Below are 14546 nucleotides of genomic sequence, written 5' to 3'. Positions count from 1 at the left end.
TTTTTTTTTTTTTAATTTTTTTTTCAACGTTTATTTATTTTTGGGACGGAGAGAGACAGAGCATGAACGGGGGAGGGGCAGAGAGAGAGGGAGACACAGAATCGGAAACAGGCTCCAGGCTCTGAGCCATCAGCCCAGAGCCCGACGCGGGGCTCGAACTCACGGACCGCGAGATCGTGACCTGGCTGAAGTCGGACGCTTAACCGACTGCGCCACCCAGGCGCCCCTAGACTGGATAATCTTAATTGACCTTGAGTTTGCTGATTATTCTGTTAGCTCAAATCCGTTGAGCCCCTCTATTGAATTTTTTATTTCAGTTACTGTGCTTTTTGACTTTAAAACTTGTGTTTTTTTAAAGTTTCTTTATCACTGTTTTCTACTTGGTGAAATATTGTGCTTATAACTTTTATTTTTCTAGACCTGCTCTCCTTTAGTATTTTGAACATATTTATAATAGCTGACTTAAAGTCTTAGTTTAATAAGTCCAAAGTCTGGACTTGCTCAGGCTGCTTTTTCTTTCCACATATGGCTCATTCTTTACTGTTTCTTTGCATGTGTCTACATTTTGTGTTTAAAAAATTGACTTTTAAAACGTGACAACTCCTTTAAAATGTGATTCACTCTCTTCTGGAGAGTTAGTTTTTGTTGTTTGTTATTGCTGCTATTTTTTAGTGACTTTTCTGGACTAATACTCTGGTTTGTATTTTTTATCATGTGTGACCACTGAAATCTCTGCTCATTTAGCTGAGTGGTTAGTGATTGGACAGAGGTTTCCTTAAATATGTTGAAGCAATAAATCTCCCATCTTTTGCTGAGTTGCTTTCTGTATGTTGGGGCATGCTTTCATTGTGCCAGCGGTTCACAACTCTGTTTTAGCCTTCACATCATGCTGTGCAAAGCTTCAAGTTTAGCCAGAGTGAGAGATCAGGGCCTTCTGATCCCTTTTCTGGGTGCACACACAGTCCTATACAGGTGCATGACACTGACTCCCAGAAATCTGTGGGAGCCTTTCAAAGCCCCTTAGGGACATCCCATTCCCCAGGTTTCCCTTTTAAGTTTTAGGTCAACTCTTTGTAGCCCCAGGGTGGTAATGGTACCTCAGGCAGCCACAACCTTAAACAGTTCTCCCTTACTGTTTGGGACAAATGCACTGGAGATAAGGCAGAGGAAGCTTTGAGTCAGGTCAGATAAAGACAAGCCTCCAGAAGAGAGCTTTCCAGCAGGTTGTCACACAGGTCAAATCGTGACCATTCCCTGGGGATGGCATTTTGGGCACCTGTGAAGCCATCTGGCCCCTTTGGTGTCTTCCAGGCTGCTGGTTTTCACAGCTACCATAGTTGCGAGGCTGTTGTTTTTCAAGGTTACCGTGGAGCTACCTGTGGTGCCGGCAGAGGACGATGGGATTAGTGCAAGTTAAAACAACATGGAGGTAGTTGCCCTTACCAAGATGAAAACATTTTTCTTGAATAAATGCTCCTCGGAATGTTGAAAGTCTTTAGTTAATTTCCAGAGTTCTGAAAAAGTTGATTTTGACAACTTTTGGCAGTATTCTTGTTGCTTGAATGTAGGAGCAGATTTTTGGAGTTCTTTATTCTGCCATCCTAAAAGTGAACTACCTATTGGTACTTCTTCAAACGAGGAATCCTAATGAGACACATGCTGTGTGCACTCTCGCCTACTTTGTCTCGTGTTCTCTCTTCTGTCTGTGTATTCTACGTCTTGAAGTGGCCCCAAGGGAGTGTTCAGGAGCACAGGTTACTGTAAACCAGTGGCCATGACCTTCACTTTATTAGAAATGAGTCTCAACCTTTAGATGGGCGGCAAGTGTTAAGCACTTGACCCCACAGACTCAAGATCATGTTGATTTGCTGGATCATTCTCTCATCTTGCCAACAGAGTCCACCTTTTGTGCAACTTTGTACGGTATCCTGTGAAGAAGTAACTGCTTTGTCCCCTGAGTTAGGTTTGGAGGACAGAATACTAATAGCAAAAATGGCCATTTCCTCTGGATACTGTTGGGATTTGAAATTCAGTCCAGACAGAACATTAATTTCTCTCTATCAGACGTTATGGTCCTGGTGAACAGCTTGAGTTTTGTGTAAAATTTTTTTTTTAGTCTATCCACTTGAAGTCTAAGTTTTTCTACATAATATAAATTTGAATTTCTCGTATGACCAGAAGTGTTGAGTTATGGATATTGATTTTCTTACAGCCTTTTATTTCAGAGACAGTCAGTCTCCACTTGTATAAGAAGAAATATAAAAAAAAAAAAAAAAAAAAGAAAGAAAGAAAGAAGGAAAAGAAAGAAAGAAAAGGAAAGAAACACAAGTGCCCATTGGTAAAAGGAAAGTGAAGACATTCCGGTCTGAAAAACTGTACAGTTGCAGTTTACATTTTTTGCTGTTTATGTATTTGTGTATTTTCTCCTTACATGTTATATAATAATTTCCTTACATGTTATATAATAATTTAACCAAGGCATCTAACATGTGGTATGAAATGATAGAACAACAGTTTGGAAATCTCGAAAAATAAAACTGGAAACGTTTGCTTGTATTTCTTTTCCACCTCAGAATGTTTTGTTAATGAGACGTTTTATACTGCCATAAACTCGGGGTAATAATAAAGGTGTTGATTGATTTTTGGATGGCGAGGGGCTTCTCTAATTGCAGAATTCGGCATTTGTGTCACTTGTGCCGTTTTAGGTGAGCAAGACGTGGAAGGTGATTGCCGAAGACGAAGTGCTTTGGTACCGGCTGTGCCGGCAGGAAGGGCACCTTCCCGAGAGCAGCATCTCTGATTACTCGTGCTGGAAGCTCATCTTCCAAGAGTGCCGAGCCAAGGAACACATGTTAAGAACCAACTGGAAGGTAGGCGGTGGCCAATCTCGTTACCTGTACTGAAGAATAGCCGGCAAGGACGCGGGAATCCAGGCCCCGGATTAACCCCGCAGGCCCTCCGATTACGGCCTGAGGCCAACTAACTGCCAAAAGCAAAGAGGAGTGCGGTGAGCATCCTGTCGGCTGCCGGTGGTTCGTTGCCCGTTTTGCTCGCCGTTAGGGTATCTGCCCCCCTTTGCAACCGTGCTGTTGGGGAGCATCCTGTTGTCTAGGAGAGGAGGGGTGAGGTTGGGGTGCCGCCCCCTCCCCTCTGATGGCTCGTGCTCAGTGCAGTCCCCTTTCACTTTCACCGACCCTGACCCCTAACGCATCAACAAAGCAAAAGCACCACCTGAATACGAAAGCAGTGCCGCAAATGTGATTTCCAGTGACTGCGAGGGAGGTTGTTAAATGTCTCTGAGTCCTGTCTTCTCTCCCCTCACATAACCCACTGGCTTGCTTCCATAGCATTTATCACTTCAAAATCTCTACAGAAATATTAGATCACAGCTAAGAATTTGCACGGTGCTGTGTTTCTGTAGGAAATCTCTGTCAAGAACGGCGTTACGTAAAGCTGTTCGAGGCCTGACAAGACCACAGTGCGGTGGCGGCCCTCCTTCCTACCTGGTAGCTGGAGACGCCCTCGTAGGGCAGCGGTGGAACCACACCTACTGCCTCCACTCCTGTAAAGGTCGATCCTAACGGACTTTGAGATCACAGGCTTTTGCTCATTACTGACGGTGACCCGTTGCCTGTGTGCGGGTCCGTCCTCGGTCACCTCATAACCTCATTAGTGACCGATGCTCTTGGTCTGGGTAAACGCACAGTTTCTAGTCAAGCGAATAGGAGCAGTGTTTCTCAACCTCGCATTGGGGCCAGACAACTCCTTTGGTGGGGGCTGCCCTGTGTGCGTGGTAGCATGTTGAGCAGCTTCCTTAACCTCTACCCAGTGGGTACCAATAGCATCCTCCGCCTACCCCACGTCGTGACAGCCACAGATGGCTTCAGGCGTGTCAGATGTCCCTTGGGGCGGGGGCACAATGGCCCCCGGCTGAGAACTGCCTTTCCAAGGGGAACGAGCATAGGTGTCCTTTCATAGGCTGTTAAGACACCTCTGAGTAAAAAGCACCCTGGCCCCGCAGCTGTGTGCTCACCAGATGATAGCCTCGTGTGGAGACCCCTCCCCACCCAGCCTTCTTGCCCATGTGCTTGGCTGGGCCTGCGTGAGGGAAGTCGGTGAGAGGCAGCTGTGAGGGTTTGACAGAGCTGCTTAGACGAGCTGGGCCCGAGCCTGGCAGGAAGGGCTGGAATTGAAGGAGAGCTGGTGAGTTAGCTTGAACTGGGGCCTTTCCCTCCGGGAAGGAGGGATATTTTGACTTGTGCACGTGGGTGCTGCAATGGTCTGTGTACATCGGCTCGAATTCTGAGCCGTCAGACCCTGAGAGAGCGCAGCCGCTAAGTTTTCTGCTTCCTCTTTGGTGGTGGAGAAAGCCCCAGAGGGAGGCAGGTACCTCCTCATCCGCTGGAGGTGGCAGCAGTGAAGGTGTCCGGAGCCCTGCCTCCAGGCATCTGGCCCTCCATGACTGCTGCAAGTCACATACAGTTGACTGGAACGTCTAGTTGTCTTTAGCAAGTATAAAGCCATTTGGTTAGCGCTTGATAAATGAGTTAGTGGACTGGAGTCAGATGGCTCAGCCCCTTTCCTGGCCCTGTTAACAGTGAGGACTACGAAAGTGAAATGTGAAATGGGGAATCCTGCCCTGACTGTGATGGTGGGATGCTTACTGTGATTCTAGAGAGAAAGCTCCATCAAAACATGAAAGGTGGTGTTAGAGCAAGTTGCTTTCCTTCGGATGCTCCCGTTTTCCCCTCTCTAAAGTGGGGGCTGATGGTAGCCCGCTCATAGGGTAGTGGCAAGGATGACTGTTTAATGCTCCTCCCGTACAGCCTGGCCTGTGGCCAGCATGATGATCTTTGTACAAGTGACTCAAAAGTCAGCAGAGTCCATATGGTGGAAAACCCATCTGCTACCTGCCGCCTAGTCTCAGGAACCACACGTGTCCTGGGCTTTAGGGTTCCCTTTAAAAATACCAATTCCACGAACCTCTGACCTTGTGGTCTTCTTCCTTTCCCCATACTGACTTTTGTCTCTGTGTATACTCTCTCATCGTATCCTCTGAGTGTTCGTAAGGGCTGTTGGCACGTAAAACACCCTTAAATACCTTCTGTCCTTGGAACTGCGCTTTCGAAACAGACTTTGTGTTTCTTCAGATACGTGCCCCCGCCAGCCTAGTGGAGCGCACACCTTGCCTTTCTAGCCTGTAACCCCCCTGAGCGCGGGAGCAGCGTCTCCCATGGCCGTGCCCCCGGGTTCACGGTCTTCTTGTGTGGGGTAACTCGTAAATGTTAATACCTTAGCAGATTAGCTGTCCTCGTGGTCCTTTGGAACGCCCCGGTGACTTTGAGCACAATACCCGTGGTAAGACACGGCCGTGGAGTGTAGCTGAGCGCGGAGTGCTGCCGTTGGGGTGTCCCGAGAGTACGACCAACTGCATCCCCCTTCTCCTTATGCAGAATCGCAAAGGTGCCGTGAGCGAACTGGAGCACGTTCCCGATGCGGTTTTGTGTGACGTGCATTCCCATGACGGCGTTGTCATTGCCGGGTAAGCAAAAACCTTTTTTCACATAGTAATTAACTCTTCATCTTAAGGTCTTTCGTTTCTCACGCGCCACCCTCTGAGTCCCAGTGCCGCGATCTTCCCCTGAGAGCGTGTACCTTCCCGCCTCAGCCCGGGTTTGAGACGGACACTCTCCATGATTCTGCCGTCTGGGATCGGAGTCTGAAGTTGGTGGTGAGAAGCGCGCGGTGTAGCCTAGAGCTACAGTCCATTTGTCTCCATGTGTCTTTCCTGGCTTTTAAATCACTCTTGTGGTGTGTTAGGTTAGATTTTCATTAAGGCAAACCATCAGTATTTTATGAAGACATAAAAAAGTCAAGCAAGAATGATACGTGTTGGCACAAACAGAGCCCACTCTTACTCTTGTTCTGAGGCCGTTAGGAGGAAGGGCCGAGGCCACACATAATCTTCCTGCCAGTGTGTATCTGCTGCTTAACTTGTCCTGAAATAGGCTTTTTAGTTATCTCCATCACGAAGAAATTGAATTTTAGCTTCTGTAAATTCCAGTGGCTTCTGTCCCAAAAACCCCTTTCGTGAATTCTTCCTGTTTGACTATAGAAATGTGAAACAGTTTGTGTATTTCTTTAATGTACAGTGAGGAGACCTATTTCATCTTTGGATTGAGAAGCAATCTTGACAGATCTCATGTTTTTCACTCGTACGTGGATCTTGAGAAGCTTAACAGAAGACCATGGGGGAGGGGAAGGGGAAAAAAATAGTTACAGAGAGGGAGGGAGGCAAACCATCGGAGACTCTTAAATACAGAGAACAAACTGAGGGTTGATGGGGGTTGGGGGAGAGGGGAAAGTGGGTGAGGGCACTTGTTGGGATGAGCACTGGGTGTTGTATGTAAGCCAATTTGACAATACATTATATTTAAAAACTAACAAATTTTCAGGAAAAAAATGAATAAACATTAAAAAAAAAAGCCGTCTTGAATTACAGTCTCAAATTGTATACTTAACATTTGAAGTGGAGACCAGAATACTTAAAACCCTGAGTCTGGATTAGATTTGGGGTGAGTCCCCTAGGAGAGGTTTCTACTTGGAGGAAACCAAAAACAAACCTTGGCCTGAACAGCTTGGTAGTAGGTAGTCTTTTTCTTTAAAGAGGACGCTTTCGGGGCGCCTGGGTGGCGCAGTCGGTTAAGGGTCTGACTTCAGCCAGGTCACGATCTCGTGGTCCGTGAGTTCGAGCCCCACGTCAGGCTCTGGGCTGATGGCTCAGAGCCTGGAGCCTGTTTCCGATTCTGTGTCTCTCTCTCCCTCTGCCCCTCCCCCGTTCATGCTCTGTCTCTCTCTGTCCCAAAAATAAATAAAAAACGTTGAAAAAAAAATTTTAAAAAATAAATAAATAAATAAAATAAAGAGGATGCTTTCCTTTTTTTTTTTTTCCCATTCTTAATGTTTATTTATTTATTTACTTTTGAAAGATAGGGGGCAAGCAGGGGAGGGGCAGAGACCAAGGGAGACACAAAGTCCAGAGCAGGCTCCAGGCTCTGAGCTGTCAGCAGAAAGCCAGATGTGGTGCTTGAACTCACAAACTGTGAGATCATGACCTGAGCCAAAGTCAGACGCTTAACTGACTGAGCCACCCAGGTGCCCCAAGAAGACTCGATCCTTAAGCATTCCTCGAAGGACACCATTTGAGTTGAAACTCCAAACAGGTAAATGTTCCATGATCTGCGGGGCCTAAAAAAAGTATGTTTGCTTTAAACAAGATCTGCTCAGGAGGAACACTTTTCCTTAGCTTTTGTTTTGCTGGCCACAATTTAGAGGTTAATGCCCTTGCTGTAAATGCCGTAGAACTACTGTTTTTAGAAAGATGAGTGGACCACAAATACGAAAGTGTGGCTTTTGGCTTCTGTCTCTCGTTGCTAAAATGTGGGCCTAAGAGCTCATGCTTCATATGGTCCTTTCTGCCCACAAATTCTAAGACTCCATGGTAACTTGGAAAGGACCTCTGTCCTTCTAGCTTAAAGGGGTCTCCTGGTGTGTCAGGAGGCCTTTGAGGACAGAATATTGAGTTTGGAATGGGAGTCATAGAAGAAATTATGGCTAAAGGGGACTTGAATCTCAGAAGCCAAGTGTGAATTGATCTGGACATGGACCTCACAAGGGCAGGCTGGCCACGAGTCCAGAGGCCAGCCCTTTCTTTCCTGCCTGTCCGTTCCCCTGAGGGCTTCTCCACGTTACAGATGATGCCGGTGCAACGCAAAGCAGTGGCAGAGTTTGGTGGGTCGATAGGATGAAGCAGGACCTGTGGGTCAGAGAGGCTCCTCCCGACTCCTCTTCCTAAGAGAACCTTGCGTTTACGACCTGGCATTGGGTACTTTGGTCTTGCTTGTGCGTCGAGCATCTTGTGTTTATCATTAAAATTTTATCTGGTGGTTACGATGCTTGTTTTCTGGGTCGGTTCTTGGATCCCTTTTCATTTGAGACAGCGGTGTTTGTGGTTACCTCATTCCCAATCAATGTCGTATTCGCCCAGCTTTGTGCAGCCTGTGCATCTCCAAGGACTTGCCTGCAGAGACGCCACTTCGCCATCTCTTTCCCCCGTCCTTAGCCTGTGTTTCTCTGATTTTGCTTCTTTTCCTTTCTCTCCCTTTGATCATAGGCAGAATTTGTTCGGGGGCTTAAGTTTTGTGCACCTACAGCTAAACCGAAATCTGTTCAGTTTGTTTCATATAGTAGACAGCAAGGGCTGTTACGAAACCTCCTGCTTCTTCCCGTCATCGTTTTCAAGCCTCTGTGTAAAAGTTCCTGCTTTGGAGTCACATTGCTAAGGCCTAGAGTAATTTGCATTACAATTAGCCTTGCAGGTGACCCCATCTTGGGTCTGCCTCGCTCTGCCTCACTCAGAACCAGAGTAACCTTCAAATACTCTTTCACTCAAACCCGCCCAAGACCCATACCTCAAATGAGCAGGACCTGGCCGACGCCTCCTCCCTCAGACTTGTCTTCCAGCACAGCAGGCAGATGTTATTCTTAGGGCTTTTGGTCTTTTGCTCTTTTTTCCATGAGTCTTGGCTTCCCTTACTATCTCACAGATGGTAATTTCAAGTTACCTTTTCCTGATGTTCTGAGCCCTTTGAAATTGGTTTCCAACCTACCTTTCTAATGATTACTCTCCTGAGGGTAACTTTGGCTTTTCCCACGGTGCCTCAGTTGCCCCTGGCCATGTCTTCTTTATTTTTTGACATTGAGATATAAATCATCCACCATAAAATGTACCCTTTTAGGTTGCAGAAGTCAGTAATTTCTAGTATATTCACAAGGCTGTGTAACCTTCTGCCACTGTCTCATCCAGAACATTTTCATCACCCTAAAAAGAACCCAGTCCCCATTCTTTAAGGCCCAACTCAAGCCTTCTCTCCTCCCATGGGCATCTCTAGCCCCCTGGCCTATTAACCCCACCCCAATATCTGCCCACCTCCTGACTCCTGGGGAAGTGACTGTCTGCAGCTTCTAGCACAGCTTTGCCTTGACATTTTTGTTTTCTGCTGTGGCTTTACTTTGAAATAATTCACAGCCTTGTATTTTCTGTGCGGTTAATTTGTAAGAATTTTTTTTTTTTTTTTTTTTTTTTTAGTTTATTTGAGAGCAGGGTGAGGCGGAGATAGAATTCCAAGCAGGCTCCACACTGTCAACGCAAAACCCGTCAAAACCCGTCGTGGTGCTCGAACTTACATACCATGAGGTCATGACCTGAGCCAAAACCAGGAGTCGGACACTTAAATGACTAAGCCACCCAGGTGTCCCTGTAAGCATCTTTTTTAAAACTAGGGGTGGCATGTGATATTTGATTAACTGCCCCAAAGTGCTTGTACATCATTTTGTCCGAAAGAAGTACTACAATTTAATATACGGACCCCCATCCCACCTTATACCGCATGTTACATGGTAAACTGGAGAAATCCCTAATTTCTCTGGTCTGTTGTTTGATTTCTTAGCCTTTTCAAGAAACTTGGAATCATGTAGTTTTAAACCTGGAAGGAGCTGTCGAGGAAACTGTTTCAAAGCACGCTCGTTTTGTGTGGCTGACTGAGGCTGAGGGGTGTGGCGAGCCAGGACTGGCGTGTGCGTGCATGGCCGCTCTGCCGTTCGTCTGCAGTGTCCACGTGGAGAGCCGGGCGCCAGGGCTCCCTTCTCGAGTCCTCATTTGCTACTATGATGGCCCGTACTACCAATCTTGTTTAAAAATTATAAAACACGTGCTTATTAAGAGCCTTTAAATTCCATAGAAGTGTGTGGAATAAAGAATGACACGTCCCTAGCCTCGTTTTCCTAGGCTAGAGTCCCATTTGTGGAATTGGTGGATTTAGAGGAATAAATTTTCACATTTTCCAGATTAAGAAATTATTTTTAAAATATTTTTTGTATTTTTTTTATTGAATAGAGACTGAGACTGTGCGAGCGGGGGAGGGGCAGAGAGAGAGGGAGAGAGAATCCCAAGCCGGCTCTGCGCCAGCGGCTCGAGGGCTCGGACCCATGAAGCTGCGAGATCATAACCTGAGCCAAAACCGAGAGTGGGACGTGTAACCGACTGAGCCACCCAGGTGCCCCAAGAAACTACTTTTGAAATGCCCCGATGACCCTCAACTTCTTTCCAGTCTAATTTTTTGCTTTGAAGTCTCCAAACCGTCCCTCAAGCCTGCCCTCCTGAATACACCTCCCTCGTTTGTGTCTGTGCATAAGTAACGAGCAGACACGTTCACGTCTTAACTTCCTGCAGCATGGCTTCATCCCTGCCCTTCCACCGAGCCACACGCTGTCACAGGTCGCCGGCGGTCTTTTCTTGGCCCATCCCCTCCCGTGAGGTGGCCGTGTTGGGTCTTGTTGGCTGTATCCCTCTTAACGTGCTGGAGGTGGTGCATCGAGTGCGTGTGGACCCTCAGAGCCTTACACCGGGCCCGGCACCCGAGAACCTTGGAGGAAAGTGTACGGAATGAAAACTCCCTGCTTCTGGGACCCTGTGCTTTCTGTGCTTCCTGACCGCATCTTCCGTACCTTACTGCCTGGGCTCCTGTCGCCGCCTTTCTTGCCTTTCTGTGGTCTTCTTTGGCCGCTTAGCAGTGGTGTGCAGCATCCCGGAAAGCACCTGCAGCCGTTGTTTTCTTTGCTGATTGGAAAACTAGAAGTTCCTTCGCCTGTGACTGAGTTAGTCAGACACAACCTATACCTTGTTCTTCCAGCTAAAACTTGTTTCTTTTTTTTTTTAATAAATTTTTAAAAAATGTTTATTTTTGAGAGACAGAGTGTGAGCAGGGCGGGGTGGGGGTGGGGCGCAGAGAGAGAGGGAGACACAGACTCTGAGGCAGGCTCCAGGCTCTCAGCACAGAGCCCGACGCGGGGCTTGAACTCCGAACTGCGAGATCATGACCTGAGCCGAAGTCGGATGCTTAACCCAGGCGCCCCACCCATTTCTTTAACCTGAGGAGAAATTTGTGTTCAGAAGCCAGCAATCTCCACGCAGTAAACCACCTGTCTGTCCGAGTTCATCCTCCGGCTGTGTTTCCTCTGTGATGGGGATGGGGTACGACTCCTGAAACTGAGGTTTCGTGTGTGCTTTCTCTTGTATTTAGAAGAAGAGATGTGATCTGGACGGTTTGTGGATTATCTGCGATTAGAAAGTGTGGCATTTGTGTTTCTTTTGGTGATGACAGCTCTGGGAATTTTAAAATGTTTCTCAAGTTCTGCGGATCAGAGATGAGCCTAGGGGAACATCCCTGGCCTGTTTTGTGATGCTTCCACTGTTCTTCGTGTCCCCAGTTGCACTCTGGAAGGGAAGAGCGTTGAAAACAGAGGACCTCACGAGTTGAGAGAGGCCCCGTTGTAAACCTGAGCTGTAGGTCTAGGTGTGATGGGCCAGAAGGAGATTGGCTCTACCGCCACCTAGTGAAGGAGAGAACCCCAGGAACGACGCGCAGGACACTGTCAGCCTGGGGCTCGCCGGGGGCCTTGTGCGCCGCCCCCCCATGAGGCTGTTAGCTCCCCAGACGCTTTTGTCAGATGCCCGGGTGTACGGTGGTGTCTTGAAACAAACTCCCTCCTCACTGTTACTCACGATTCGCAAGCCAGAAGCGTTGCGGTTTGCCGAAGAGCATGCTTCCCCATCCCTGTTCGAGGACCTTTTCCTCCCCGTTTGGTTGAACCGATATGAAGCCCCCTCTCTGTGTCGCGGTTTTTCTCAACACTCGTTAATGTTTTCCTGCCCTGTCCTCTGCTGATGTGATCTGTCTTTTTAGCGTACGGTCTCTGTCCGTACTGGAAGGAACAGTGACGGCGTCTCAGTGTCTCTGATCCGTGATCCGCGATCGGTGCCTCTGCCAAGAGTGGTTGGAGGGGCGAACTAGCATTTGGCGTGGCAAAATACCAGCACTCTTCCTTCCTGAAGATGTTGCTGTCCCCTGTGGTCTCGTTTTCATCCACCCCTGTTCCCTGTGAGGCCAGAGTGCCCGAGCAGACGTGTGACCAGAGTGCCAGCACCTGTCTGTAGCAGCCAAGTGACTTGTGGCTGTGGCTCCGGCTTCTGCCTTTAGTAGCTCCGTATGTCCGCACGACCCGGACACCAGGGCTTCCAGGCTTCTGCGGGGGGTGGGGGTGGGGGGGGTGGGGAAGCTGAGCTTTGAGCTTCCAGTTTCTATATGTAAAATAGAACGTCTGACTGTCTGGTGCAGTTTGCACTTGCAGTGCAATTGTCTCATTATTTCTAATTAAGAACTACAGGAAGATAGTGATTCAAATGCAGTCCCACATCTAAGGGAACTTGAAATACCCTGCTTTTAGGCCCTCTTCCTCCACTTTTTCCCAGTAATTAAAAAAGTGCCCTTTGGTTGACCATGTACCATACCACAAATGGCTTTCCTCTGAAATCGTGTGTGTGCCCCATTTTAAAAATATATTCTACCCAGGAGCTAAAGACGACAAAGACGGGATTTAATACTCGGCTAGCTTCAAGTGAATGTATAAAAAACAGGTAATACCTGTGGATTGCTTTGAGACTTTTGAGATAACATGCCTTGTAAGTAGAGACCGGTGATAAAGGTGTGTTAGATAAATGTCCCCTCGCTTATACTTAGTAAGGACATGCTTTTTATCTTTCTCCTTCTTAAGGAACTTTTTCTCTTGACAGTTTTCCTTTCAACCTTGGTTTACATAGATTTTGTGCTGCGACTCATTATGACATTGGACTGTTTCCCATAAGGAATTCGATCATTATCCGTTAGGGACCTCTTTTTTAAAAATACTTCTAAATTTATTTATTTTCTGCTGTGAGGTATACATGCTCTTCTGGTAAATAAGTCTGAGGTAAGGTATTGATAAGAGACTGGAGAAGAGCATTACATTTATTATATCCTTAATGAAGGAGCTCCAGAATATCCTTAATAAATACTGGTGAACTCATGACTGCATTTATCCATCTCTGGTTCTCCAAGGAATAATGGGAAGGGCCACAGCTACAATAACTCTGCATAACCATCATTGACTCTGACTCTATTGATTGTGATTAACCAAGATGTATGGAAAACAGTTTTAAGTGTGTAGAGCATGTATCTCGTAAGGTCCATTAAGATGTTCATTATTTTTCAATTGATGCGTCTTAAGCTGCACTTGATGTCTACAGTAGTGCTTTTCCACGGAAAGACTGCACTGTGGGATTGAGTTCATTTTGTTAATTGCATAATCCAATACAGTCATGTTTCATAGAAAACAGTAAATACTCTTGATCTCATTGATTTGTACTCTTTGGTTATTACTAAATAAACTATGGGGCATGAGAATAGTCCTTAAAGCTTCTACAGGTTAAGGGAAAAAATGTTTCCTGAAATGTGGGACCTCTGCCAAATTGCTTTGTAGGCTTTAAACCACTTCTACCTTCTGAGTTTAAGTCGGTAGATTGATTCATTCAACATTTACTAAGCACGTATGAATACTCCAGACACCTCCCTTGCTCCCCGGCTGGCAAGGGACACGGCCCAGGCGGCCACAGAGCAACCAGGGAGACGCGAGGGGAGGCCGAGAGCAGGGCGCCCGCCATAGTACACTGGGGAGAGGCACCTCGTCCGGGCCTGGAGTCAGGCCGGCTTTCTGCTGGGACGTGACTTCTCAGCCGAGTCTGGAAGGATGAGTGGGAGCTGGCGGGTAGAGTTTTGTCTGAGGCAGGGATGCGAATGAGTTCCCTACGTGCTGCCACTCCTCAGTCCCACACCTGCGATGGGCATTAGTCATCCATCGCAGCATTTGTGATGGCGTTCAGCTTCAGGATCCTTCTCCACACCGGGCTGTAGGCAGCCGCTACCAGCTTCCCGGATTTGACACACAAATGCAAACATTTGCATTCCTGGCCTGAGGCCTCGTAGCAAGGCTCCTTTTGGCTGCCACGAGTATTGACCAGAAGAGAACCGTGACTTCGCTTTGGGGATGGTTGTATGCGTGTGGCTCTGTCGAGGGTGCGGTTCTGTCAGCCGTTCTGTACGTCCTCCCACGTCCCCCGTGGAGCGTGTGTGGGAGGCTCCACTGCGCCCACCCGGCCTCACGCTCCTTGCCAGCACAGGGAGTCTTTTTGTTGGCTGCCTCCCTTCCGGTTAGAGATGGTGGTGGCATTGGTGGCTTAGGTTCAGGAGCTGTATCCTGCAAGCCTGAGTCCCAATACTGAAAACGATAAAGGACATATGTTGCACTTGAGTGGGGATGGTTCTGGAAAGCCGTATTTGTTTGAAGACACTGTCCTGTGAGGAGGCAGCCTGGCTCGTTGGCTAAGCAGCAGTTGGAGAATAGCCTGGGACCTGTTTTGATCCCAGCTGTGCCACTAAAATGTTTTTTGTGACCTTGGGTGAGTCACTTAACCTTACTTACAGCATTCTTAAATCAAAACGACCCCCCCCCCTTGTGATGAAGAGCCTGGGGGAAAAAGTGTTTTTAGCAAATAAGTACAGGCACCTGGAAGCAGTGTAAACACCCCCTTTCCTCTCTGCTGCCCCCCCCCC

General features: G+C 47.5%; 1 protein-coding gene across 3 annotated transcripts in view; it reads left to right on the top strand.

Moving 5' to 3' along the window:
- The window catches only part of FBXW8 (F-box and WD repeat domain containing 8), a 126747-nt gene that overhangs the window by 36899 nt on the left and 75302 nt on the right, over positions 1 to 14546 (top strand). For all 3 annotated transcript variants that reach the window (XM_040443778.1, XM_040443779.1, XM_040443777.1), the window contains exons 3-4: positions 2706 to 2870; positions 5454 to 5542. In XM_040443778.1, the coding sequence (XP_040299712.1) occupies positions 2706 to 2870; positions 5454 to 5542 (254 nt within the window). The remainder of the gene's footprint in view (positions 1 to 2705; positions 2871 to 5453; positions 5543 to 14546) is intronic.

This window comes from Herpailurus yagouaroundi, unplaced genomic scaffold, assembly GCF_014898765.1.
Source record: "Herpailurus yagouaroundi ecotype Mexico unplaced genomic scaffold, PumYag 191, whole genome shotgun sequence".
Lineage (NCBI taxonomy): Eukaryota > Metazoa > Chordata > Mammalia > Carnivora > Felidae > Herpailurus > Herpailurus yagouaroundi.
This window is presented reverse-complemented; position numbering and strand designations above follow the sequence as displayed.